This window comes from Dermacentor andersoni, chromosome 9 (assembly GCF_023375885.2).
Source record: "Dermacentor andersoni chromosome 9, qqDerAnde1_hic_scaffold, whole genome shotgun sequence".
Taxonomy (NCBI): Eukaryota; Metazoa; Arthropoda; class Arachnida; order Ixodida; family Ixodidae; genus Dermacentor; species Dermacentor andersoni.
In genome coordinates this window covers 133150662-133177672 of record NC_092822.1, presented here as the reverse complement: position 1 = coordinate 133177672, position 27011 = coordinate 133150662, and the positions used below count along the sequence as shown (strand labels likewise).

The following is a 27011-nucleotide window of genomic DNA, read 5'->3' as shown; positions in this document are numbered from 1 at the left end:
CTATCACCAGTTCATGTCCGTCTTTCCTCTTGACTAGGACAGCAGCGAGGCCTAAGCTACTGTCGTCAGCGTGGATTTCTCTATCTGCGTCGTCGTCGGAGTACACAAGTAATGGTGGCGACTGCACGCGTCGTTTGAGTTTTTGAAATGCATCTACTTGTGGTGTCCGCCACTTCAATTCGATACCACATTTAGTTAGACATGTCAGCGGCTGAGGGACGCATGAAAAGTCCTTGACAAAGTGTCTGTAGTCGCCGCACATACCAAGGCATCTACGCACTGCCTACATGTCGATAGGCTCTGCAACTTTACGATGGAAGCTGTGTTCTGCGGGTTGGAGCGGACTCCAGATTTGCTAATGACGTGGCTCAGGAACAGAAGCTCTTCGTAAGTGAAACGGCACTTTTCTGGCTTTAGAGTGAGCCTTCATGACTCGATGGTGCCCTAGCCACCTAAGGTGAACGTAGAAATTTCCGGCGAAGACAACGACGTGATCCTAGTAAACAAGAGGTCTGCCACTTCATTACTGCTAACACGTTGTCCATCACGCGTTGAAACGTTTCAGGCGCCGAGCACAGTCTGAATGGCATAACCTTGAACGCATAGAGGCGGTCTGCCGTGATGATGGCGGTCTTTTCGTGATCCTTGTCGTCGGATTCTGTTTGCCAGCAGCCAGTCTTGAGGTCCATTGATGAGAAGTACTTAGCGTTGCAGGGCCGATCTAATGCGTTATATATGCGTGGCGTACGTCCTTCATCGTGATCTTGTTCAGTCGGCGATAATCGACGCAGGAACGCAGCGTTCCGTCCCTTTTTTCGACCACTACTCTAGAAGGTGCCCACGCGCTTTCCGGCCGCTGAATGACGCCATCGCGCACCATTCCATCGAGTTGTTGTCTTATACCTTCACGTTCTCGTGTCTAAACTCTTTAAGAGCTCTTGCGGGGTGGTCCAGCGCACTCTTCCGTTGTTATGCGATGCTTTCCAAGTGGTGTTCGTACAATTGTCGATGACGGCGAGAAGCAATCTATTGTCGGACAAGCCTTCAGAGCGGTTGCTGCTTACTCAAAGAGAGATTTGGATTTATGTCGAAGTCTGGTTCAGAAACTTCATCGTCGTGGTAGATGCGGCAGAATGCGAGAGGACAAACGCATTGATTATTCCCATAATTTTCTCGATGTATGCGATCGTCGTGTGCATTTTGATCTGTTTAAAATCCTCGCTGAATTATGTCAGCGTCACTTCCATTTTTCCTCCATACATTTGAGCGATCCCTCTTGGGACGCAAATTTCACAGTCGAGCAGCATACATTTCTCACTCTTGATGACGCTTTCTACGCCCGCTCTTGTTTCGCTGTCGGCGAAAATCCTAATGCTGGAGCGAGGCGGCATGCTGACTTGGTCCTCAAGTACACTGAAAGGCCTCTGCGTCGGTATCGCTTGGTCTATGGACAGCGTTATATACTACCAGCACAGGTCGAAGAGTGGCCGTATCGATGCAAGAAGTACATGTCGAGAATTACTTCTCGTGAGAACTGTTGGTGGAAAACTAACGTCGCAGGGTAGGTCCGATCATGAACTGTAATTCTTGCGGAGGAGATTCCTGCCGGCGTTATGAGGTGTCCACCAGCTGTGAATTTGAGGGCGGTCCCACGCAGTTTTATGTTTCTTCAACTGGGTGGCTAGGGGTGCACTCGTCACGGAGTAGTCGGCTCCTTTGTCCACAATGGCGGTCACTGCGTGGCCACCGACAAGCACCTAGAGGTCGGTGGTTCTTCGTCTTTCGTAGCAGTTTGGTCTTGGCGTCAGATTATGGCTGCATCGGATCACGACTTCGTCGCGTTGACCTGTGGCTGGTACGTGGCGTCGTCAGCTCATCTTTCGACGGCGCACCCTTGGCTTCCATGCTTCGTCGGGATGGCGGCGTGTCGTCGCTACGTCGTCGAAATAGATGTTGAAGCGTCGTGCTCGATTGACAGACTCTCTTCGTAATTTCGACGTACAGCAACCGCACCTCCATCGGTTGCTCCTCTTAGTTTTCAGCATAGGGGCTTAGGAACTGGCCTCGGGCTGGCGCAGTGTATGGTCGGTGCTAAGGCGACAGGTAACATCCTGGAAACGGTGACCACGAAGCACGTCGGCGTCTTCACTGTGTTCCGGCATTTCACCTAGCCGCTCGCTAAGCTGTGGATATGGCAGGTAGACGGCGAACCGCCGTAGGCCCATATCGCGGGATGGGCATCGGCGGTAGACGTGGCGCGTTTCTCCAAAATGGTAGCAGAGTGCACAGTGGTCGGGGATGCGAGAAACGTCAGTCTTCCTTGGCATGCTGCGCGGGGCGATGGGTAGACGTGCTGGCGGCGGCAGCTGTGGATCTCCGAAGTGCGGCGTTACCGGGCCCTGGTTTGGCACAGTAAGGGGAACGGGAAGGCGGGCGACGGCGGTGTAGGTCCCCGATTCAGGCTGAGGCTGCGGCGATTACGGCTGTACTCTGGGAACTCCGAATGTACTCTCGATTTCATTCTGCACTATATCAGCCATCGAATTAACTGGGACTGCGACGCTGACAATATATGCTGTAGTTCGCGCACAACGCATCTGATTGTCTCTCGCCAGCAGACGAAGCAGAGAGCTTGAACTTCTCGAGAGTCTGGTGCACATGCAGTTCTAACATCTCCTCAATGGTCGTTGCTTCTGACCGAAATTGCCTATTAGTCCTGCAACGAGTTCTTGTTTTACACTGCGCATGAGAAGACGTACTTTCTTCTCCTCAGAGATTTCCGGGTCAGCGTGACGGAAAAGACGAGCCATCTCTTCCCTGAATTACGTGACGTTCTCTGTAGGGAGCTGCGCTCAGGTTTGTAGTAGTTTGGCCTTTTCTCTTCTGACGACGCTTACGAACATCTTCAAAAGCTGGCTGCAAGTCCTCGCAGAGGACGGGCTTCTACTTGCTGCTAACTCTATTATAAGGACTTGCTCCTATCGTATATTATAAATAGACGTTAGGCAACTTGCCTTCATGTGCGCTTGCACACCCTTTCGATTGTCTCGAGTGAGGTCTCCGGGTCTTGCGAAGAAGCTTCGTGGAAGGTAGGTGGCTTCCTGGCTTGCTGAAACACTACCTCTTATGGGGGTATTGTCGTCAACGTTGTTGCTTACTTGGTGTTGATCCTTCTGCTGTGCTAGTGTAGAAGACCGTGCTCCAAATGCAAGCTTTGTAGTCGGCGGCTCGTTCGACGGTGCAGGGCGTCGTTGGTGTTCTCCTGGTTCGGTATTGGATAATGGCATTTCGGGGCGTTCGGTTCATGAACGTTCCCAGTACCTCCACCAGATGATACGCAGTATTCATGGTGAAGAAAGCAGCGAAACTGCGAATAACAAAACTAGCGTTTTATTGGCCGACCGCGGGCCCTCAAAAAAAGGCTACCCTCAAAGAACAACAATAGCGGCGAACACAGTCGGCAATCTTCGAAAATCTGATCAGCGGATCAAGCCCGTCGGCTTTTATACAGGAGTCATGGGAGTTTCCAGGGGGATCGCTGGTGTCCTCATGTCTTTCAGAAAGTACTAGACAATTCACATTGCGCATACATGCAATGAGATCGCACAAGGTGCCGTGACAACAGACAGCAGATGTAACCATCGATAACATTAGAGAAAGTTTCATACATGCAGGTGCGTACAGCGCTGAGATATAACACTTGTGAGACAATGAAGCGTGGTCGCCCGATAAAAATAAACAAGTACAGGTGTCAACACTCCCCTCCTAAAAAGCATCGCCCTGGTGCCACAAAGAAACACGAAAGCGAGAGCAAACACGCATTATAGAGAAAAATCGGTTAGGCATGCATCCGCGGATGTTGTGAGCCCATAAAATCGGAAACCTCTCCTTCTGCTGCTTGAGCTGAAATGTGGAATGTCTACAGCCTTCGGCGGTCTCGTAATGCATCGCGAAAGGTGTGCTTCTGACGTCTCCGTGCCTCGGAGAGCGAGATTTGCGCCTAGCGGAGCCGGTCGGACGCCCTCTGTATCGGGGATGAGTGAGGTGCCCCTAAACTGAAAGCTGACAGCTTACGAGCACGTCCAAGAAAGGAGAGGGGCGGGTCATAGAAATACCCAAAGTACTTAGGTATGGCCCAGTGAATTCCTTGGAAAGTGTCTCACGCCTTGGTAGATTGGTTGGTCTGATGCTGGCACGGCTGGGCTTGGTCGTCCGGGTCAACAATTTGTGGAAAGCGGCACGAAGATTCAATCGCCGTTGTCGCGGTTTATTTAGGGCGGCCAGCTATTGTGCATCAAAATCTCAGGAACGGCCGACTCCGCAGCCACTCAAGTCGAGTGCGGAGCGCGTTTCATTCTCGCGCTACTTGCACGTGAGCATATATTTATATATTTTATTTATTGATACTGTTAGCCCAAAGGCCCAAACAGGGTGGAGCAATGATCAAATAAGTTCCAAAGATCTCTATAAATACGAGCGCAACGCAAATGAAACCAGAAAATACAACAGCTTAGTTATGCCAATTTTACACAAGCATATACGCAGGCATAGAAATAAGCATTATATGACAGGCACGGAACACTACAAGCAAGAACTGTACCGCACAAAATCAAATTTTCACCATCACAAACAGGAACTTCGCCAATATGCCGCAGAATCATTTCAATCATGTCAAGTTAAACATGCTGCTTATCATTGCACAAAGAAGCTAATATTGTGTGAGGATGGTTACAGAGAATAATAGGCAAGTACAGATTTTCGGAACTGTTCTAGAGAATCAATTTTCGTTATGCTATGCGGTAGCACATTCCAATCTTCAATCGTATTATGAATGACGGAGCACTTAAATGAGTCAACTTTTGCAGGTATGGCCATATATTAGTCCTCGTGACCAGGCCTAACATGCCGTGATATCCATGATGTTCTCTTTTGTAAGTACCTACGAGTGTCGAAATTGAAGCAGTTATGTTTCAATAAATAAATAAATTTTAGCCTAGCCACTTCTCGCCGCAGTGGAAGCTCGGGCAAGTTTAGTTGAGTGAGCATCTCAGTCACTGAATCCGTGTACCTATATTGTTACATCATGTAACTTGCTTTACGCCTCTATTTTTTTTCAGTTTGATTTACTTCATTCTTCTTATACGGATCTCATATTCTGCTAGGACATTCTATCGCGGGACGTACCAATGCCAGATATGCAGTTAGTTTAACATCTCGGGGAGGAAGTTTAAGCCTCCGTCTTACTGACCAAAGTTTATCTTCTGCGGCATTACATAAATTACTTATGTGTTTTTTCAAGATAAGTCATCTGATATCGTAACGCCTTAATACTTGAAATGGCTCACTTGTTTTACTGCTTTACCGTCTAACTTGTAATTGTAATGTAATAAATTTCTTGTTGTTTTAGTTATTCGCGCATAAACAGTATTTCGTAACTTATTTTCATTTTCCATCGCTTGCACCAAATGTCGATTGATTCTAGTACTCAACCTAAATTTAATTGGTTCTGATGACACAACATTTTAGAGTATATTAAGCAATCATCTGTAAACGAAGTATTATCTTATAGTTAAAGCCATTTGCCAAGTCATTGTTATAACATAGGAACAATACCGGTGCTGACAGAGACCCTCCTTGAGGGACACCTCATGTTACTTTTAGAATTTTCGTTGTATTTCCTTTCGCTTCCATATATTACGACCTGTTAGTAAGTTATGAAAGAATCCGCTTCAGTATATTTAAGTTACCTCCGAGATCAAGTAGTTTACGAATCAAATCCGAGTGTGAAACGTGGTCGAAAGTGTTCTAGCCAGGAAAGAAGAGCGAGACGGGCCAACGAGGAGTCACATACGCACACGTTTAATGGTCTCTCAGACGTGTTCTATCTCAAAGAGAAGTGGAGCACCACTGCCAGATCACTGTCCACCAGTTAAAATAGAAGAGTCCAAAAGGTGAAATGAACGTGGTGAGCTATTTGGAACCTTCATAAAGTAGAATTTGCCAAAATCTAGAGTTAGCGTCCAGTTTGGAGAGCACTTTACACCCATGAAGAAGTATGAGACTTCTCTACGGAAGGAATATGATGCCATTCTTTCAGAACGTGGCGGTTCAGTTCTGTGAAGTACACGCAGATTCTTAGGTCTCCGGAGGGCTTTGCGACGACTACCATTGGTGCACACTACTCAGTCGGCTCGTCAATAGGTGATATGACGCCAAGTTTCTGCATTCTTCGTACTTCGAACTTTGTCGTTTCGTAAAAAGGCATTGGGACGCGCCTTGGAGAGCTGAGCGCGAAAGGTTTCGCTCCGGCTTGCAGCGGCATTCGGTGTTCCTTTTGCAGCTTGCGATAGATGAGCTCGAGTTGGGCCACTCTTGTGGCTGGAAGAAGCATTCCGTCTGGACCATGTAGCTCGCGAGGAGGAGCTGACAGAAAAGGTCTGTCCTTGAGCGTCTGGAATACTCGTTTCGGGAGGACTGTTTCGTCGGCGCCAGTGTCAACTTTCAAATCTACTGGCTTGACCTTGAGCCAAGACTGTTGCCTCCCACGGTCCAGCATCCGAGGTCTTGTTTACTCCGAGGAATCCTGCTTCTAAACTGAGTTGTTGCGTTTCGACACAATCGAGGCGCGGCGACATGCATACGGAGGCGTAATGACCCTTTTTCCGGCAATTCCTGCAAACTTCCCAGCGTGCTGGGCATAGAGTACGAGGGTGACGCCCTTGACCGCACCAACGGCATGGTTTCTGCTTGGTGTTTTTACCGGAGAATGAAGATTGCTTGCTTGCCCCAGGTGAATAGCTGCCGCTTTTATCCTGTTTCGAAGTAACCGAAGAGAATGGCGAAGCGGAAGCAACTTTGTTTACACATGGCACTTCCTGGCGTGTCTCGACATGTTGCTGATGGACGCTCTCGATCTGGCGGACGGACTCAAGAGCCTTCTGAAGAGTCAGGTCTGCGTCGAGCTGTAACCTGGCGGATAGCTGCTTATCTTTTATCCCAACTACGAGGCGGTCGCGCGCGAACTCTTCTCGAAGAGCGCCGAACACGCAGTCTTTCGAAAGTGTGTGACACGCAGTAACGACATTTTCGACTGACTAACCGTCTTGTTGCACTCTGGTGTTGAATCTGGCTCGTTCCAAGGTTACGTTGCGTTGCGGGATAAAGTATTTGTCGAACTGCTCCATGACTGCGTCAAATTTCTTGGAGTTCTCTTCGGAGAGAGCAAAAGTGGCGCAGATTTCCTCGGCTCGCTCGCCCATGATGTAGAGTAGCGTGCCTACTTGATGCTTCTCGGGCTTAACGCACAACCTTGAAGATGTTCGGAAACGTTCAAATCTTTGTTTCCGCTTCGGCCACTCGTTCGCTGACGAAAAGTTGAAGTCGTCCTCCGGTTGGATTGTGAATGAGGCCATGACCTCGAACGTTAAGGGGTGGCGCTGCTTAAGTACCGAGATGTGCATATAGGGAGCAGCTCACCGGTGTTTCGTTGATGGCATCGTCCTTCGCATGGCGGAGCACTACGAGCCCATATCCGCTTGTAGAACCTCTTCTTTTGGCACCATGTTGTAGCCAGGAAGGAATAGCGACACGGCCAGACGAGGAGTTACATACGCACACGTTCAATGATCTCTTAAACGTGTTCTACCTCAAGAAGAAGAAAAGCACGCACTGCCAGCTCGCCGACTACGTGCAGTCACAGGGGACTGTCTCCCCAGTTTCACTAAATGGCAGCATAAAAAACAGAAAGTTTTTGATAAATCTAGGCAAATTCCGTCCCCCCGATCTGTTTCATTAATTATGTTAGGAATGTTGTGTACTGTCTGTGCAAGCTGAGTGATAGTGGAAACTGTGCTGCTAACTCCATGGTGGTTAGAAATAAATATGTTCGAGCTTTTGACATAGTTAAACAAGTTTTTTGATAGAATAAGCTCGAACATCTTTGATCAAGTACATGAAATTGAAATGGACTATAATTTTGAACTCTATGTTTGCCCCCAGTTTTATGAAGTGGCACGACTCACGCCATTAACCAATCATTTGGCAAATTGTGCTGTTCAAGAGACGCACGGAAAATTATCAGCAAATACATCGCGATCCATTCAGCATATCGTCTCAAGAGCTCATTAGGGATGCCATCCAGGCCAGGAGACTTTTTCGTGAGTGGGCCTAAAAGAAGTGAAAGTATACCTTCTACAGTTAAGATAATGTCAGGCATGTCTTAACGAGCATTAGTCATTTTCTCTCTTATTTCTGCAGGAAATGGTAGGGAAGGGTCAAACAGGGAATAGAAAAATTCGTTAAATCTATCAGCAATTTTTGCAGTCTAATTATACATTCATTGCTGGTAACACGCCTCGCATCCTCACGTGATGGAGCAAAGTGACACCAAAAACGCTGCGGCGAATCTTTCATAACCCGTGATAAAGTGTGGGTATAGCAAAGGTCTTTCGCAGAAGGTTATTTTCCTTTAGATCTCCATATGATCTTTCATTTTTATATCCTTCTACGTTTTAATTTTCGCTTTCCCTGAATGATTTCTCGGTTCACCATAGGATTTCTACTTTTCACATTTTTTTATCTTCACTGGAACATAGTTATGCACGCAGTAATTGATAATACTTATACCGCAATATATTCACCTCATCTGCTCCATCAAACGTCTCCAATGTCACCTAGGTATGTAGGATGCTGACATCATCTGCAGTAGCAAAATTTGTTATGTGTAGTGTTTCTCTGTGACGCTTGACTGGCAACACCTTTTTTAAGCACAGTAGGAGAAGTTTGTGGTCTGATAGTCCGTCATGAACAGAAATGGCCTAATCAGTAACCCTGCTATCGATAAATACAAGGTCAAGTACTGACTGAGCAGTTGGTCCAATTCTAGTTGCTTCATTAACAACCTGCGTGAGATATCTGATAAATACCATGTCAAATAAAGCATCGCAGTGTTTGAAGTCTGCCGAGCCAATCCGTCGTACATCCCAGGGAATACCTGGCAGGGTAAATCATCTGCTATAATTAGACGCGTGTTCTCGGATGCATTGAGCCAAAAGTCATGAATCGATTTTAGACAGGCAAGAGGGGCATTAAGAGCTCTATAAACAGCGCCAATTACGCAAGGAAAGCCGCACAGCATTCATATACACGAAAAAATTTCGTTATCGGGACATTCGCGTGTCATCACAAGCTCAATATTTTTTTTATGAACAATCGCTACGCCACCACCATGAGTTTCATGATTCTCACCAATAACTTCATACGAGGGTGGTATTATTTGGCTGTTGCATATGTCTGAGAGCAACCAGGTTTCGGTCACAATGACAATATCGGGATTATACAGAAAGAGAAGGTGCTCAAATTAAGTGGTTTTGTTCAGTAGGCTGCGAGCAATAATATTTATTAGGGTGAAATCTCGAGTTACGTTTCTATAGTGTCATTGAGACTCACGTGCTGTTGTGCTTTTCTTGCTTGTTTTTATTCTACAAGACTGCGCATCGTCCCTGGCATAAAACACGTTGTCCATAAGAATCTTGTCACACATTAGTCGAACCTTTAGGTCCCGTTCCTTTCCTGCTTTCGCGCTTTCCCATAGATATTCCTGATTTCGGGGTGTCCTTATAGAATAAACATCGGAGCCACAAATACCAGTCCCTTTTTCCTTTCTGCAGTTCTTGAACACCGCAGCCTTTGCTATGTAGTCAAAAACCCACATGATAATTGGGCGTAATTTTGCATTCTGCTTTCTACCCAACCTATGTACACTTTCCGCCGCGGTTTTTTTACCATTAGGTCGCTCTCGAAAAGATAAGTGCACACTTTCTTTTAAATCTGTTCAGCAGTCTCATTTTTACTTTTCCGGGTTCGAAACACTATAACATTGTTTATACAGCTGCGGTCTTCTAAATCAGCCGTTTTCTCATGCTGCGCTTCTATGGCGATAGCCATATCCTCCAAGGTTGTTCCAAGGTGGGTAAATCTCTTTCATGCATCGTACTATTTTCAATGCGCTCTCTACTTCAAGCATACCTCGGTTTAGCTTGTCTTGTTGAGTAGAAAACGAAGATTGATGGGCGTTATTTCCCATTATGTCTTCTCTCATTTTTTGTTTTGCCTATCCAAAAGTTTCTGCAGCATATCCTCCACCTTAGGTCTCCTGTTTTGCTCTATATCGCCACAAAGCAACATCGACAACATGTCATGGCAGTATCAACACAAGCTATGGTGCACGGCAGAACAACAATAAACCTATTGTTAATTTTGAAGTACTTTCCAAACTTACCAACCTGCAAATACAGGACACGCAGTTCAGTTGGCTTCATCCTAATAGATTCGCCGTGCCCACGAAAAAACTTGGTGCCGACTGCTCTCAGGTAGCCAGCACACTGCGTTCTCACAGCGGGGGCGGAGGCCGTCGTCACTCCATACGCATGCGCCAGTCCGTAGATGATAACATACGAAAATAGCTGCGTGGCATGTTGCAAGCGACGATGGTCAGTAGTTTTGATGGCCAGGACCGTTCGAGGAGCGTCCGTCAAATCAATGGCATGGCGGAGCAAAATCTGTTAATGCAGGACACGCAATTCAGTTGGCTTCATCCTAATAGATTCCCGTTGCCCACGAAATACCTCGGCGCCGACTGCCCTTAAGTAGCCGGCACACTCCGTTCTCGCCGCGGTGGTGCTGGCCGTCGTCGTTGCATACGCTCAAGCTAGTCCATAGACGATAACATTCGAGGATAGCTGCGTGTCATGTTGCAAGCGACCATGGTTAGTAGTTCAGATGGCCAGGACCGTTCGTGGAGCGTCAGAGAAATCAATGGAATACCACAGCAAAATCTGCTAACGCGCAATTCAATTAGCTTCATCCTAATAGTTTCGAGGTATCCACGAATTACCTCGGCGCCGACTGCACTTTTGTAGCCAGCACAATCCGTTTTCACAGCGGGGGCAGAGGCCGTCGTCGTTGCATACGCATGCGCCAGTCGATAAATTTTAACATTCGATGACCAGAACCGTTTGCGGAGCGTCCGTGACATCAATGGCATAGCGCAGCAAAATCTTCCCATAAGGACACGCAATTCAGTTCACTTCATCCTAATAGCTTCCCGGTGCCCACGAAATACCTCGGCGCCCACTGCCCTTAAGTGGCCAGCACACTCCGTTCTCACATCGGGGGCGGAGGCCGTCGTCGTTGCATACGCATGCGCCAGATCATAGATGATGACATTCGAGCATAGCTGCGTGGCTTGTTGCGTGCGACGAATGTCAGTAGTTCGGATGGCCAGGACAGTTCGTGGAGCGCCTGTGATATCAATGGCATAGCACAGCAAAATCGGCCAATACAGGACACGCAGTTCCGTTGCCTTCATACTGATAGCTTCCCGGTGCCCACGATATACATCGGCGCCCACTGCCCTTAAGTGGCCAGCACACTCCGTTCTCGCAGCGGTGTGGAGGCCGTCGTTATTCCGTAGGTATGTGCTTTTGCATAGATGATAACATTCGAGCATAGCTGCGGGGCTTGTTGCGTGCGACGATGGTTAGTAGTTCGGATGGCCAGGACAGTTCGTGGAGCGCCTGTGATATCAATGGCATAGCACAGCAAAATCGGCCAATACAGGACACGCAGTTCCGTTGCCTTCATACTGATAGCTTCCCGGTGCCCACGATTTATCTCGGCGCCCACTGCCCTTAAGCGGCCAGCACACTGCGTTCTCACAGGGGGGTGGAGACCGTCGTCGTTCCATACGCATGTACCAGTGCATAGATGATAACATTCGAGCATAGCTACGTGGCTTGTTTCGTGCGACGATGGTAAGTAGTTCGCATGGCCAGGACAGTTCGTGGAGCGCCTATGATATAAATGGCATAGCACAGCGAAATCAGCCAATACAGGCCGCGCCATTCAGTTGGCTTCATACTGACAGCTTCCCGGTGCCCAGGATATACCTCGGCGCTGACTGCCCTTGAGGAGCCAGCAGACTCAATTCTCACATCGGGGGTGGAGGCTGTCGTCGTTCCATACGCATGCGTCAATTCTTAGATGATAACATAAGTACATAGTTGCCTGGCATCGTGCAAGCGACGGTGGTCATTAGATCTGATGTCCAGGACCGTTCGTAGAGCTTCGTTGAAATTAATGGCAAAGCACAACAAAATCTGCTAATACAGGACACGCAATTCAATTTGCTTCATCCGAATAGCTTCCCTGTGCCTACGAAATACCTCGGAGCCCACTGCCCATAAGCAGCCAGCACACTCCGTTCTCGCAGCCGGGGCGGAGGCCGTCGTCGTTCCATACGCATGCGCCAGGGCATAGATGATAACATTCGACATAGATGCGTGACGTGCTGCAAGCGATGATGGTCAGTAGTTCTGATGGCCAGGACCATTCGCGGAGCGTCCGTGAAATCAATGGCACAGCGCAGCAAAATCTGCTAATACAGGACATGCAATTCAGTTGGCTTCATCCTAATGGCTTCCCGGTGCCCACGAAATACTTCGGCGCCCACTGCCTTTAAACAGCCAGAACACTCTGTTCTCGCAGCGGGGTCGGAGGCCGTCGTTCCATGCGCATGCGCCAGTCCATAGATGATAACATTCGAGCATAGCTGCGTGGCATGTTGCAAGCGACGATGGTCGGTAGTTCTGACGGCCTGGGCCGTTCGTGGTTTGTCTGTGAAGTCTGCTGCATAGCACAGCAAACTCTGCCAATACAGGACACGCAGTTCAGCTGGCTTCATCTTATTTGATTCGCCGTCCCCAATTATGATTATTATTATTATATTCTTAGCCTGCTTTGGAGGCCATAGTCGCCCCACTACATATAATTTGTGTCGTTGAACACTGTAAATGTAGATGTGTGTTAGCTTTATAAGCGATAAGCAACAATTTTGAAAAGAAATTATTTGATCATTAAGAAAACCAATATGGATTCATAGGCTCGGTAGAAAACACATAGGTAATCTTCTAGTAGAGCAGGGCCAAATGAAATTTGGGTATGGGCAATAAGAAATTTGGGAGGAAGACCAACTTTAGTTTAGGGCTTGGCCAACATGAAATTGAGGGTGGGCCAACTGTAATTTGGGGGTGAACCCACCTATTTTGAGTCATAGGTCAACTTAAATGTTGGGGGTGGACCAACTGAAATTTGGAGATAGCCTAACATACAATTTGGGGGTGGGTGAACTTCAAATTGGCGAATGCGCCTACATGAAATTGGGGGGTTTGCCAACCTTTATTTGGGGACTTCCCAAACTAAATTTGGGGATGCGTAAACTTGAAATCGTCGAGTGCACCAGCTTCAGATTTGGGCTTGGCCCAACTAAAATTTTGAGCGGGTAAACTTTAAGTTTGTGCGTGGGCCAACTGAAAGTTGGTGGCAGCCCAAGTGGAATTTGGGGGTGGGCTGTCGTGAAATTTAGCAGCGGGCCAATTCGACGTTTGAAGGTGGGTAAAATTGAAGCGCGGGAGTGGACCAACTGAAATTTAGGAGTGGGCTATGTTGAAATGCTCAGTGGGGATGCATCTTGTAAACAGTTCGAAACTATTCTTGACTCGTTTGCTTGCTTAAATGCCAATGCACAACCTACCCTTCTTACTGTTTACAGTGCCAGCTTACTGTAGCATTCTGGGTCTTGCCGATCATGCCACGTGATGAGCGCTCTGGTGCGCATTGACCGATGATGGCCTATATAAGCGTTGACATAAATGCCGCAGCCACAATTGCTGGTGTCGGATTCCTCGGCGACATTCTCAGTCTAGTGCGCCTGTCTGTGCTGATATATGGTGTCGGATGTGCGGCCAACGCTGGAAGCAGCTACGACGCTTAGTCCGTACCGAGGATCATGGAACCGCTGAAGGCACCGGACCATCTTCGTCTAACAGAAAATGTTCACAAGAACTGGGAGCTATTCAAGCAAAAGTTCCAACTGTACGTACTAGCAACAGAATCAGCAAAACCGCTGACAGAAGCTGCTAACACCGCCAGGTTCCTGACTGCTGCCGGGGGTGACGCACTGGATGTCTTCAATAAGTTTAAGTTCGCTAAAGGCGAAAACAGGCAAGACTTCAAAAATGTGATAAAAAATTTGAAGAAAATTGCGCAGAGCCGAAGAACGAAGTCTACGAAAACTACGTCTTCAGAACAAGAATGAAAAACGAAGGTGAAGTGGTGGAGCGCATCATAAGAAATCTACGAAAGCAAGCAAGGTACTGAAACTTTGGTCTGCTTTTTGACTGGATGATTCACTACCAAGTTGGGGTTAGTACCAGGAACAGTAAACTAAGGAAGAAAATGCTGAGCGAGAAGGCTTTGATGCTCCAAAGGCAGTACAAATCTGAAAGGCCGCAGAGATTGCGAGCAAACAAAACGAAGGAATGCAAAGTAGCGAAGCAAAAGTGGACGCTGTCGAATAAAGCTACCCACACTAGAGCCAAAGCCTGGAAAACACGTTCCAGTGATCCAAGTGCAATAGATGACACAAGCCAAAGAAGTATCCCGCCTTTGGCAAAATCTGCCGTGCTTGCGGAGGCCGAAATCATTTCGCGGTGTGCTGCAGAAAGCATGAGGTCGGCGAAGGGCAACATGAAAGGGAAAATTTCTAAATCTTTGTCCTCACCGTATGCGGAATCCAGAAACAGACTGAATTGCTAGGCCCAAGTTGGAAAACAATACGTTGCTTTCAATGTGGACACTGGTTTCCAAGCCAATCCGTTACCATTGGGGGTGTACAACAGATTCCGAACGATGCGACGCCTCAAGCCAAGTAAGTTTGTTTTACGGTCCTATATCGGAAATGCGATAAGGCACTGCGGAGAGACAACTCAAGTGGTCTCCATCAACTATCGTAGGTGCTTCGCAGACTTCATCGTTTTAAAGCGGTGCCAGTCCATCTTAAATCTGGAACTGGCTACTCTCAGCACTAACTCCTGGACTGTCGATTTCGTGGCGACAGACAAGGTTGCCCCGGCCGTACAGGAATTTTGCCGCCCCTCCGGAGGCACTGGTTGTGCGAAGCGAGAGTACCGGATGGTGCTTCGTGACGATGCAGTTCCGGTGACCTATGCCGCGCGTCGCGTACCCTTCGCGTTACTGGAACCTCTGCGGAAAGAACTCCTGCGCATGGAAAAGGCGAACATCATCTGCAAAGTGGACGAACCAACTGATTGGATAAGTCCGCTGGTTATTGTGAGGGAAAAATACAGTAACCTCAGGGTGTGCATGGATCCAAGAAACGTAAACACATGCTTGAAACTCGAGCACTACCAGATGCCGTAACGCAAAAATCGATGCGCGGCTGACAGGCGGAAAATCCTTTAGTCGTCTAGATGCGAACGCGGGTTTCAACAAAATTCCACTCGACGAGGCCACATCAAAGATTATGCACGTTCGCCACGCATTTGGTCGCTACCGCTTCCTTAGACTGTAATTTAGAATCGCATCTACACCCGAAGTCTTCAAGAAAAGGCTCAGCGAGATTTTTGACCCTTTACCAGAAGTAAGGGTGTACATTGATGACATTCTGGGGGGGGGGGGGGGGGGGGGATAACTTCAAAGCAGGAACATGACGATTGCCTTAAAGCCGCTATTTTCGCAGCACAACGAGCAGCGCTAACATTCAACTTGGCTAAGTATGGAGTACGCAAAATAGCTTTCTTCGGCGATGTGATCAGTGACGCGTGAATTCGTCCAAACCCAGCTTTAGTACACTGGCTAAGCCAAATTCAAATAGCAAACTATAAACGCCGTTCAGTACATGCTAAGTGTAATAAACTATTTTGGCAAATATCTGCCAACACTAGCTGACAAAACAAAGCTTCTTCGAAGTCTGATACGGAAGTACACCGTGTTCGATTGGACAGAAAAGCACGCGAAAGAATGGGACACCATCTGCGAACCGCTGCGCACTGCCCAAGTGCTTGTTATGTTCGACCCTGCAAAATAAGCTAAGATAACGTCAGACCCTTCTAAGAATGACGTAGGGGCTGCACTCCTTTAACGTCACGCCAGTGGCTGGCGTCCTGTCACCTACGCGTCATGACCAACGACCGAAGTCGAAAAACGTTATTCTCAGATCGAGAAAAAGGCGATGGTAATTGCATACGGTTGCGAGAAGTTCCACCATTTTTATTTTGTCTATGGCAAGAAAATTGTGATAGGCACCATTCGCAAGCCATTGTTAGTCATTGCGGCTAAAGACATCGGGAACATGCCCCCAAGGCTTCAACGTCTTTTTCTTCGTCTGCTGATATCCGAGTATGTTGTAGAGTTTCTGCCAGGCAAAGAATTGGTGATTGCGCACATGCTTTCAAGAGCCACACCGCCAAAGTATGGAGACACTACAGATTCCACCATTTCAAAGACAAATGTGTAAGCGCAGCCTCAATATCTCTGTCAGAAAAGGAGCTGCGTTTTCTTGAAGATGAATAGGAAACACGTAAACAGCTGTTCATGTGTCACTTTGGCACTAGGCTCAGGTACTGTCATTCCCTCCAATTTCGTGTGACCTTGTGTATTTTCATTTGAGATTGGTTGCCACCGTATTTAAGTAGTGGAAATCTCCTCAATAAAACCAGTTGTAAGTTCAGCGCGTGTACGTGCACTCGTCTCGTCCCAGTCCTTGGCGCTGCAGTAAAATAATAGTTTGCGACACCACAATGACTACGAATAATAACAAGCTAGAGGTATAGCAAATGAATGGGCCAAGAAGTTTTTGGAATTATCATGATGAACCCAAAGATCTACCATCTAATGCTTTGTTTATAAAACACAATTGACATAAAGCGAGCACAATATATGACTACCAACTCCTCCTGCACATACATAAACATAACCTGCTACATTGAGCCCACACAACGCCAGCTCGTTATGCACTGCTTAACAACACCACGGTTAACAACACCACGAACACGTGTCAATTATGGAAGGCCTGCCGTCGCCTATAATAAAATTTCCGCATTAATAAAGCGTGTGACCTAACAAATAACTTTCCGTGCAGCTTTCTAAATTTAGGTCGCATTTTTTTGTTGAATGAGTGAAGAACCCTTATAACACAAGTGCATCTTTATTTATGACATTGGATGTTTTGAATGTACGTGAGATTTGTAGTTGCCATATCTGCATTTGTTTTTATCTTGCATTGTATATTATTTTCACTATTTTAAAATACCCAGTGATGAAAAGTCTTTTGAATTTTGCGTTTGTTAGTGAATCACTTTGCCTGCGGTCTGTATGGTCCCCTGGTCCCTTCAAGTTGTCGATAACAACTCTTTTACCTGGAGGACCGCCAACTGTGTGTTCGAAATATATGAAGTGAAGTGAAATTTGGGGGCAGGCCAAATTGAAAGTGGGTGGTGGGCCAACATCAATTCGGCGATATACCAACTTAAATTTGGGAATCCACCAACTTGAAATTGGGGGGTGGGTCAACTTGAAATTTGGAAGCAGGCCAAGTTGAAGTGGGGCCAGCTTCAAATTGTGGTGTGGGCCAACTTCTATTGGGGTGGGGGCCGAATCATATTGGCAATGGCACGTTAAATTTGGCAATGGGCCCACTTGAAATTTAGAGGTGGGACAACGGTAATTTGAGGGTGCGTTAACTTGAACTTTAGGGAATGCCGAATTTGAGATTGGGGGTGGGTCAAATTGAAATTTGGAGGTGTGCCAACTGAAATTTGGGGTTGGGCCTACTAGAAAATTTGGGGGTGGGGCAACTTCAAATTGTGCGGTGGGCCAACCTGAATTTGTAGGTTACACCAACTTGAAATTTCGAGGTCAGTAAACTTGAAATATTGGGGCTGGCCAATTGGAAATTTACGGTGGGCCAACTTTAAATTTTGGCGTGTTCTATTGGGGTGTGGGCCAACATAAATTTGGCGATGTGCCAAGTTCCAATTTGGAGGTAGGTCTACTGAAATTTGGGGTGTCTGAGTTAATATTTAAGGGTGGGCAAACTTGAAATCTGATGGAAGGACAGCTTAAATTTGGGTATGTCCTAACTCAAATTTAAGGGTTCGGCAATTTCAAATTGTGGGGTGCGTTAGCGTGAAATGTCTAGGTTGTCCAAGTGAAATGTGGGATTGTGCCAACTTGAAATGTGTGGGTCCCAACATGAAACTTAGGGGTAGGCCAACTTAATTTTTGGGTACACCAGCTTGAAATTAGTGGTCGTTCTACTGAAATTTTGGGTTGCACCAACCTAAATTTGGGGTGAGCTGTCTTGAAATCTGAAGGTGGGCCAACTTAAATTTTTAGGTGGGCTCAATTGTATCAGCTCTGCAGGCACGCATATGTATAAACTGTCCACGCATAAAGCCTGCAGCGGTGGCGTAGAGGTAGAGCATCCGCCTCGCGTGCAAGAGGAGCATGGTTCGAATCTCGGTGCTGCGCAATTTTCCACTGGATAGAAAAAAAGAAAATTCGCGTGTATATAAAATTGCATAAACAAGCCTGGAGTGCCGCCTGATCCCGGCGAGCAGAACCCTTAACGCACTCTCTCACCAGAGCAGGAGTGGCCACCCTGGTGCACTAATTGGCCACAACGTCCTATATGAATACAACAATCAAATCCCGGCCCTCAGTCCCCAGCAGCTGTGAAGCAACTGACCACTGCGGCGGTCCGACCTGTGACGCAGCAGAAGGTGCTAAGAATCTCTAGGTCTGGACAAGCCGCCACTGGAATCTGAACCTGGCAACGCTTATCGCTAGAATGTTATCTAGTGAGGCGAGTCCAGCAGTGCTACTGGAAGAATTAGCGGGAAGGAAAGATATAATAGGACTCATTAAGGTTAGGAGGAGAAAAGAAGCTTATATAGTGCTAAAAAGCGGGCACGTCCTGTGCTTCCGGGACTTAGCGGAGACACAAGAACTAAGTGTCGGATTCCTGATTAATAAGGACATAGCTGGTAACATAGAGGAATTCTATAGCATTAACGAGGGGGTGGCAGGTTTTGTTGTGAAAATAAGAGGTCAGAATTGAAGGTCGTATAGGTCTACGCCCCCAAATACAGTCATGATGACCAGCAAGTCGACAGCTTCTATGAATACATGGAGTCGGCGATGGCTAAAGTAAAAACAAAATATACTATACTGTTGGGTGACTTCAATGCCAGGGTAGGCAAGAATCAGGCTGGAGACAAGTCAGTAGGGGAATATGGCATAGGTTCTCGGAATAGCAGTGGAGAGTTTTTACTAGAGTTTCCAGAACGGAATAATATGCGGATAATGAATACCTTGTTCCACAAGCGCGATAGCCTAAAGTAGATGTGGAGGAGCCCGAATGGCGCGACAAGAAATGAAATAGACCTCATACTCTGCGCTAACCCTGGCAACATACAAGATGTGGACGAGCTCGGCTAGGTGCACTGCAGTGACCATAGGATGGTAAGAACTCGAATTATCCTAGACTTGAGGAGGGAACGGAAGAAACTGGTATATAAGAAGCCGTAAATTAGTTAGCGGTAGAAAGGAAAATAGAGGAATCCCGGATCAAGTTACAGAACAGATATTCGGCCTTAACTCGGAAGAGGACCTTAGTCTTGAAGCAATGAACAACATCTTATGGGCATCATTATGGAGTGTGCAATAGAAATCGGTGGTAACTCCGTTAGACGGGATGCCAGAAAGCTATCGCAGGAGACGAGAGATCTGATCAATAAACGCCAATGTATGAAAGCGTCTAACCCTACAGCTAGAATAGAACTCGCAGGACTTTCGAAGTTAATCAACAAGCGTAAGACAGCTGACATAGGGAAGTATAATATGGATAGAATTGAACGTGCTCTCACGAACGGAGGAAGCGTAAAATCAGTGAAGAAAAACTAGGAATTGGCAAGAACCAGATGTATTCGTGGAGAGACAAAGCCTTCACTATCATTACTAATATGGATGAAATAGTTCATGTGGCTGAGAAGTTCTATAGAGATTTATACAGTACCAGTGGCACCCACGAAAATAATGGAAGAGGGAATACGCTAGAGGAATTTGACATCCCACAAATAACGCCTGAAGAAGAAAAGAAAGCCTTGGGAGCTATGTGAAGGGGGAAGGCGGCTGGGGAGGATCAGGTAACAGCAGATTTGTTGAAGGATGGTGGACAGATTGTTGTAGAAGAACTGGCCACCGTTTATGCGCAATGCCTCATGACCTCGAGCGTACCGGAATCTTGGAAGAACGCGAACAAAATCTTAACCCATAAGAAAGGAGACGCCAAAGAATTGAAGAATGATAGATAGATCAGCTAACTGCCTGCTGCCTACAAAGTATTTACTAAGGTAATCGCAAATAGAATCAGGAACACCTTTGACTTCTGTCAATCAAAAGACCAGGCAGCATTGCGTAAAGGATGCTCAACAATAGACCATATTCACGCTATCAATCAGGTGATAGAGAAATGTGCGGAATATAACCAACCCTTATATATAACTTTCATTGATTACGAGAAAGCGTTTGATTCAGTCGAAACCTCAGCAGTCATGCAGTCATTACGGAATCGGGGTGTAGATGATCCGTATGTAAAAATACTGAAAGATATATATAGCGGCTCCACAGCCACCGTAGTCCTCCTTAAAGAAAGCAACAAAATACCAATACAGAAGGCCTTCAGGCAGGGAGATGCGATCTCTCCATGCTACTCACAGCGTGTGTACAGGAGGTATTCAGATAGCTGGATTGGGAAGAATTAGGGATGAGCTTTAATGGAGAATACCTTAGTAACTTGCGATTCGCTGATGATATTGCCTTGCTTAGTAACTCAGGGGACCAAATGCAATGCATGCTTACTGACCTGAAGAGGCTAAGCAGAAGCGTGGGTCTAAAAATTAATCTGCAGAACACTAAAGTAATATTTCGCAGTCTCGGTAGAGAACAGCAGTTTACGATCGGAAGTGAGGCAGTGGAAGTGGTAAGCGAACACATCTGCTTAGGGCAGGTAGTGAGCGTGGACCCGGATCATGAGTCTGAAATAAGCAGAAGAATAAGAATGGGCTGGGGTGCGTTTGGTAGGCATTCTCAGATCATGAACAGCAGATTGTCATCATCCCTCAAAAGAAAACTGTATAACAGCTGTGCCTTACCAGTACTCACCTACGGGGCAGAAACCTGGAGGCTTAAGAAAAGGGTTCTACTGAAATTGAGGACGACGCAACGAGCTATTGAATGAAGAACGATGGGTGTAACGTTAAGGAATAAGAAAAGAGCAGATTGGAGGAGGGAATAAATGCGAGGAGATGACACCTTAGTTGAAATCAAGAAAAGGAAATGGGCATGCACTGGACATGTAATGAGGAGGGAAGATAACCGATGGTCATTAAACATTACGGACTGGATTCCAAAAGAAGGGAAGCGTAGCAGGGGGCGACATAAAGTTAGGTGGGCAGATGAGATTAAGAAGCTTGCAGGGACAGCCTGGCCCCAATTAGCACATGACCGGTGTAGTTGGAGAAGTATGGGAGAGGCCTCTGCACTGCAGTAGGCGTAGCCAGGTTGATGATGATGATGAATACACTCGGAAGGTAAATTATTCATCAAAAGTTTCGATACACCATGAAGGAACTTAATTAACACATCAAGTGAAGAAACTACTCGCACAGAATCAGTATGGAGACCGTAAAACTTGCTAAACAAACATACAGGGTAGTCAAAAGCAGAATAGGCAGAATTTTAAACGCAAGTGAATGACAATGGTATTGGGGGGTGGACCTTGGATGTGATTAATGCGGTTAAGCAAGATAGTCGGTTACAAAATTCTTTACGTTACCAGTGCGAAGAAGCGTGACACAAAGGGTAGGTGCAGACAGTACAAACACTGTTTCTTCTTTTTTACTTTAAAGCCAGCTTAGCACATACTGAGCGCTACTTCCGGAGTTCCTCAGCACTGTGTTATTTGCCTTCTTGCGTCTTCCAGCGTTCTTATTTCTTGCGTTGTAGTTAATTATGGATCAGCCAAAAGTATCCTCCATCAGACTTCCCCTCAATCAAAACATTTAGCCAATGTCGCGGCAGTACCGATTTCGAGATCACGCGAGAGAGGAAACCTTCCCTCCGGAAGTGCACCGGTGGAGTGACGGGACGGCGCGGATAATGTCTTTAAATGAGGCTTGGGAGTTTTAGCTTTGCATTTGCGGCCCGTTGTGTTCAAACCATTGTATGCACCAATTTGTGGTATGCACGACGCTGGTTGCCAAAAACGCGAACGCGCGCTCAACGCTTGTAACAGCAGCGGAACGCAGAACGCTGGCACATTTGTCCAGCAAGGACGGTATAGCAGGGCGCGATGCTTGGCCGAGTAGGACACGGCCAATTTGGAACGCTAGAATTGTCGCGTTCCAGTGCGGCGCTGACTTGTCTATTTAAAACGGGTTGCGCTTGGATCTTTCATTGCGTGCATCTCTGGTGGAGGGCTGCGCATGCTACATCAATAGCGCGATAGTACGTCAGTGACGAAGGCTAAAACGTGCCATGGCTGTTTGCACAACTACGATCGCAATAAATCTTGCTAATACGTACGCAAATAGCCTGCAAAGGAAGGGCGTACCCGGCGTGAGTGAGGCGAGCTCCTGGCTGCTGGCTACCGAGCTAAGGGTGTCGACGAGCCCTCGCCGCTCCTGCTCTAGAGACGCGGCATGCTCTCTTAGAAGCTCGACCCGCTTCTCCACTTGGTCGAGCAGCTTGACGAGGCGCTCGACGACTTGGGACTGCGCCGCTTCAGCGACGCCGCCTTCATGCGCCGATGAAGCCGCCATGCTTGCTTCCAACCTACACTATGGCAGGTACCCACTACAGAGCATAGGTCAAGGAACCGCCGCTTAAGCGAATGAGGGGAGACTTATCTGCAACGCTAAGTGAAAGTTCCCCAAAAAGGATGAGGTATGCAAAGAACATTTGAGGGGAACTTGTTTTATTTGAGAGAAAAAGGGGTGAGTCGACATGCCCTGACCACTATCCTCTGCATAGTCCAGGACAATTTATTAAGGGAAAATGAGACATCCACCCAATCGTAGCAATTGCTACAAAGGAAACCCATGCACGTTCCTCGAAAGAAAAGCCTCGTTGTTGAAGAAAAGTGCATAAGGTCCGGGACCAGGTCGCGGACCAGGATGAAGCTACGAAGTATAAACTAATCACACTTGCTGTACCCATCGTCCGAACATACAGACTCCTTTAAAATTTTCATACCCGTACGGCTCTAATAGGGTTGTTTTTGCTTTTTAGCTTCATAAACATCTTTGAAACGCCCCCTTTTCAAGAAAAGTCTGTTCCATTAGAAAACACCATTTGACAAACCATGTTCCTTAATTTACACCTTTACATTACGCGTATAAATGAACAAGGTGTACACTATAAATGAACGTTTGCTGGTTCCGCATTTTATTTGCTATACATTAAAAGCGCTCTGCGTGCGCTCGAATCAGGTAGCTCGCATGATTAGTACAGGACATCTAGGCAGCAGCACACTGACTCCGAGCAGTGGTTCTGAAGAATGTTTCCCATGAATGCCGATTTGGAACGCCAGATAGTAATGCGCTGACTTCGAATCGCCAGATATCTGCAAAATGCTTCACTTGATCGATAACAGAAAATCTGCAATGCTATCACTGTATGCTTAAAAGTATTCAAGCAGCTAGACTGGGAGAGGTTAGGAGTGAGGAATAACGGCAAATACAGCAACAACCAACCGTTTGGAGAGGACATGGCCATGTTAACGAATGCTGGGTACTATTTGTAACAACGATTAAGGGCTTCAGCCGAGAAAGTGTAAGAGCCTGGTTCAAGGCTATTAAGCAGAAGACAAATGTATTATGCAACAGCGTCACGAGAGAACGAGATTTCCTTTTCGGCACTCAGCCTCTATAACTTGTGCAGGAATACGTTTAGCTAGGTAAATCACTGACAGAGGACTCCTAGCAAAAAAAAAAACGAAAAAAGAACGGCTGATTCATGCGCAACTTCTTCTCCACCCAAGACCCATGCATCAATGTCAGTTTTTTTTTCTTTTAGTAATCATTTTTTACCTACCCGACAGGTAGGTAAAATGGTAAACGATGAATAATGAAAAAAATGGACATTGGTGCATGGGTCCTGGGAGGAGAAGTTGCGCATGCCTGGGCTGTTTTCGCGCGGTAATGTGCTTTCGAGTTGGTATCTATGCACATGTCTTGCGAGGAGTTGATGATGCGCCTGCGTTGGAGGTTGTGTGCGGCAATGTGAATTCCAATAAAGTACAGTACTCACGGATTGAAATGGGATATTCGGAGCTCGTGGTCGTCGCTACATGCAGCGCCACCCGTGGGTGCTCATGGAACCAAGGTGCTGCATTATGGTATAGCGCGAGGGGGAGAACATCTACGGAGCAGAATTGCTCCGCCCGGTCGCGAACGAGCCGGACTGTAGTTTACCACACTGCCAGCGTGGCGCTGCAGGGCTTGATCGCTAGTAAGAGGCTATTGGAGGATTGGTGGACGCAATGTAGGGAAACGACAAAAAACGCAGACGTACAAAAGCACAGTTAGCAATAGGGGATCAGAAAACTTGGGTGTGGAAGTTTATAGTGTTTATTTTTTATTTTTTTATTGTTTAACTTAAGTAGCACATTAGGCAGTATAATAGCAAAAGCTTGGTGGTGCAACCCACCGCCCCGTTCTAAAGGGGACGCTCGTAACATCCATCTATCCAGCCTTCATATGCCGACCGAAATGGCTCGGTGGTGCGCACTGCCCATGTTGCACCGTCGTCTGCTTGCACACCTGCGCGAGCAGACGACACTCTTGTTACATGTGCGTTGTCGATGCGGCAAGCATGCTGTGCGAGTAAGGCAGGATTAAGCTACGAGATCGCGCCGTACGTGCGTTCGTAGACATGATAAGCACCAGCACAAAAGAATACAAAGTTTATTTTGTGCATTTTCTAACGACACAAAAAGAAAAAAAAAGAAGCAGTCACAGACACGTCCTCGTGCAGCATGTAACAAAGTCTTAGTATTTTGTTGTTTCGCCCCTTGCAGCGAATACCACGGCCATTCTGCGAGGCAAACTTTTGTAGAGGCTATCGGCGAAGGAAGAACGCGCCATATTCTGTCGTTCTTCTTGAACAGCCGTCCACAGGTTGTCCGAAGAACACCCGTGTAGCGGCCGACACGACAGGGCCTTCTTTAGTTCAGCCCATACATCGGCCGTAACACACTAGTCCGCAACTTGCGGAGGCCAGTTCAACACCAGCACACACCTGTCTTCCTGCAGGCGAGTCAAGGATGTTGTGGTGTGAACTGGGCTCCGGTTGTGTTGAAAGTAAAACAAGCCGTCCTTAAATGGGCCATCCAGGGAATACCGCATAAGGATGGCGTCCAGGAGGTCTAAGTATGTTGCGTCAGTAAAGCGGCCGTCCAGGCGTACAAGCGGACCCAGGCAGTCTTTGGAAATGGACCCCCACACTTTGACGCTACATCGGCCGCTGCTTGCAACACGATTCAGATTGAGCGCGTCGAACTTGGGTGAATGAAGCGGAAAGAACAAAGGACATTATTTTAATTAACCAAGATTTGTCACTGCAATCGATAACCATGACGATGGCGGGCCCTGCTCTCAAATTTTGGCAGATTGCACTACTTTTAGTAACCATTTCTACAAGCTGCTTGTGTCCAACGCAAGAAACAAAGGGCTGGTGAAACGTTTTTCGGCGTGCGCTCTTTGCTCGCGGTAACGGAGTGCGTGGAAAATAACACTTATTATTTTTTTATGAAAACGCGTACCTAGCTGCCACATATCATCTATCCCATCTATCATGCACTACGAGAATGTAAAGAATGCTAAAAGTTGGCCGATCTTTTAGGCAAGCTGTGTAACCCTGGAAGCAGTCCACCTAACCCGGGTTTCGTGTCGTCGACGTTCGCTGCTGCTGGTCAAAGTTTGATGCGAACGTGCTCACGTCCATAAAAACGACATTCTGCCACTCGTCCACTGCCCATGACCGATGCTCCCCTGCGAACAGCAGCTTTTTGATCCTGTTTTCTCAAGATATGAAAGGCTTAATCGGCGCCACACGGCTACGGAGTCCACCCATGTGAAGGCGCTCCTACACTACTTGTGTGCTGGCTGCGTGCCCCAGGTCGTTTCGTATTTCTTTCACCGTCATTTCCAGGTTTCAGCTCGCTGCTTCAACTATTCGCGCGTCGTCAGAGTCGGTCGTCCCTTTTGGTCGGTGTCAGATTTGTCAAGCGAGCTTCCATCCTGAAAGCCCGCACGATCCTGTTCACCGACGAGCGGGGGTTGTCCGGTCATATCGGCAATTTGTTGCTGCGGTAAGCTTGCTGCAGACAGAGCCACAATCTGCGACCTTTCCTAGATGGATATTGCTGGCATTGCGGCTCCTGACTGAAACACACGCACGTCTTGTGTTCGCCATGTACTTGTGGTTCGGCTTCTGCTGACGTCAGTACGACCAACAATGCCGGGAGTTATCATTCAGAGGCTGAAATAAAGAAGGCAGTTTCTCCTCGGCTGCTCCACAGGTGTTCGCACGAAATAAGCTATTCTTTTGTGGAGATGTTTGTCATGTACACGAACGCAAGTAAGGCGCAATCTCGTAGCTGAATTCCCTGTCTTGATTGCACAGCATGCGTGGCGCATCGCCAAAGCGCGTGTATTGAGAGCGTCGTCTGCTCTCGCAGGTGCGCACCGCCGAGCCATTTCGGTCGGCATAGGAAGGCACGCATAAAACCTCTTAAACTTCGTAAAGTAGCGCTACGCTTTCAAGAATGCCGCCTCCTCCTCGCACGCTCTGGCCGAGGCCGACGCCGCGTCGCTATTGGCCTAATAGTATCACGTGGCTCTTGGGCCTTGCTTCAGCAGCATTTTTGCTAGAGAAGCGTCCACGGAGTGGCGAGCAGCGCATGTTGGCGCCGTTGCTACGCTCGAGCAGTGTAGGTCGCGCCACGGTCGAGGAGGGAGCGTGAAAGAGAAGAAAAATGAGGAGGAGTGAAGGCGGAGGACGCAAGTGTAGCTACTTTACGAAGTTTC

The 27011-nt window shown here is 47.3% G+C and overlaps 1 protein-coding gene across 1 annotated transcript in view; it reads right to left on the bottom strand.

The window, feature by feature from the left end:
* The window catches only part of LOC126529708 (BAG family molecular chaperone regulator 2), a 72071-nt gene extending 49329 nt beyond the window's left edge, over nt 1-22742 (bottom strand). The window contains exon 1 of the mRNA XM_050177210.3: nt 22535-22742. Coding sequence (XP_050033167.1) covers nt 22535-22742 — 208 coding nt within the window. The remainder of the gene's footprint in view (nt 1-22534) is intronic.
* Nucleotides 22743-27011: the final 4269 nt, after the last annotated feature.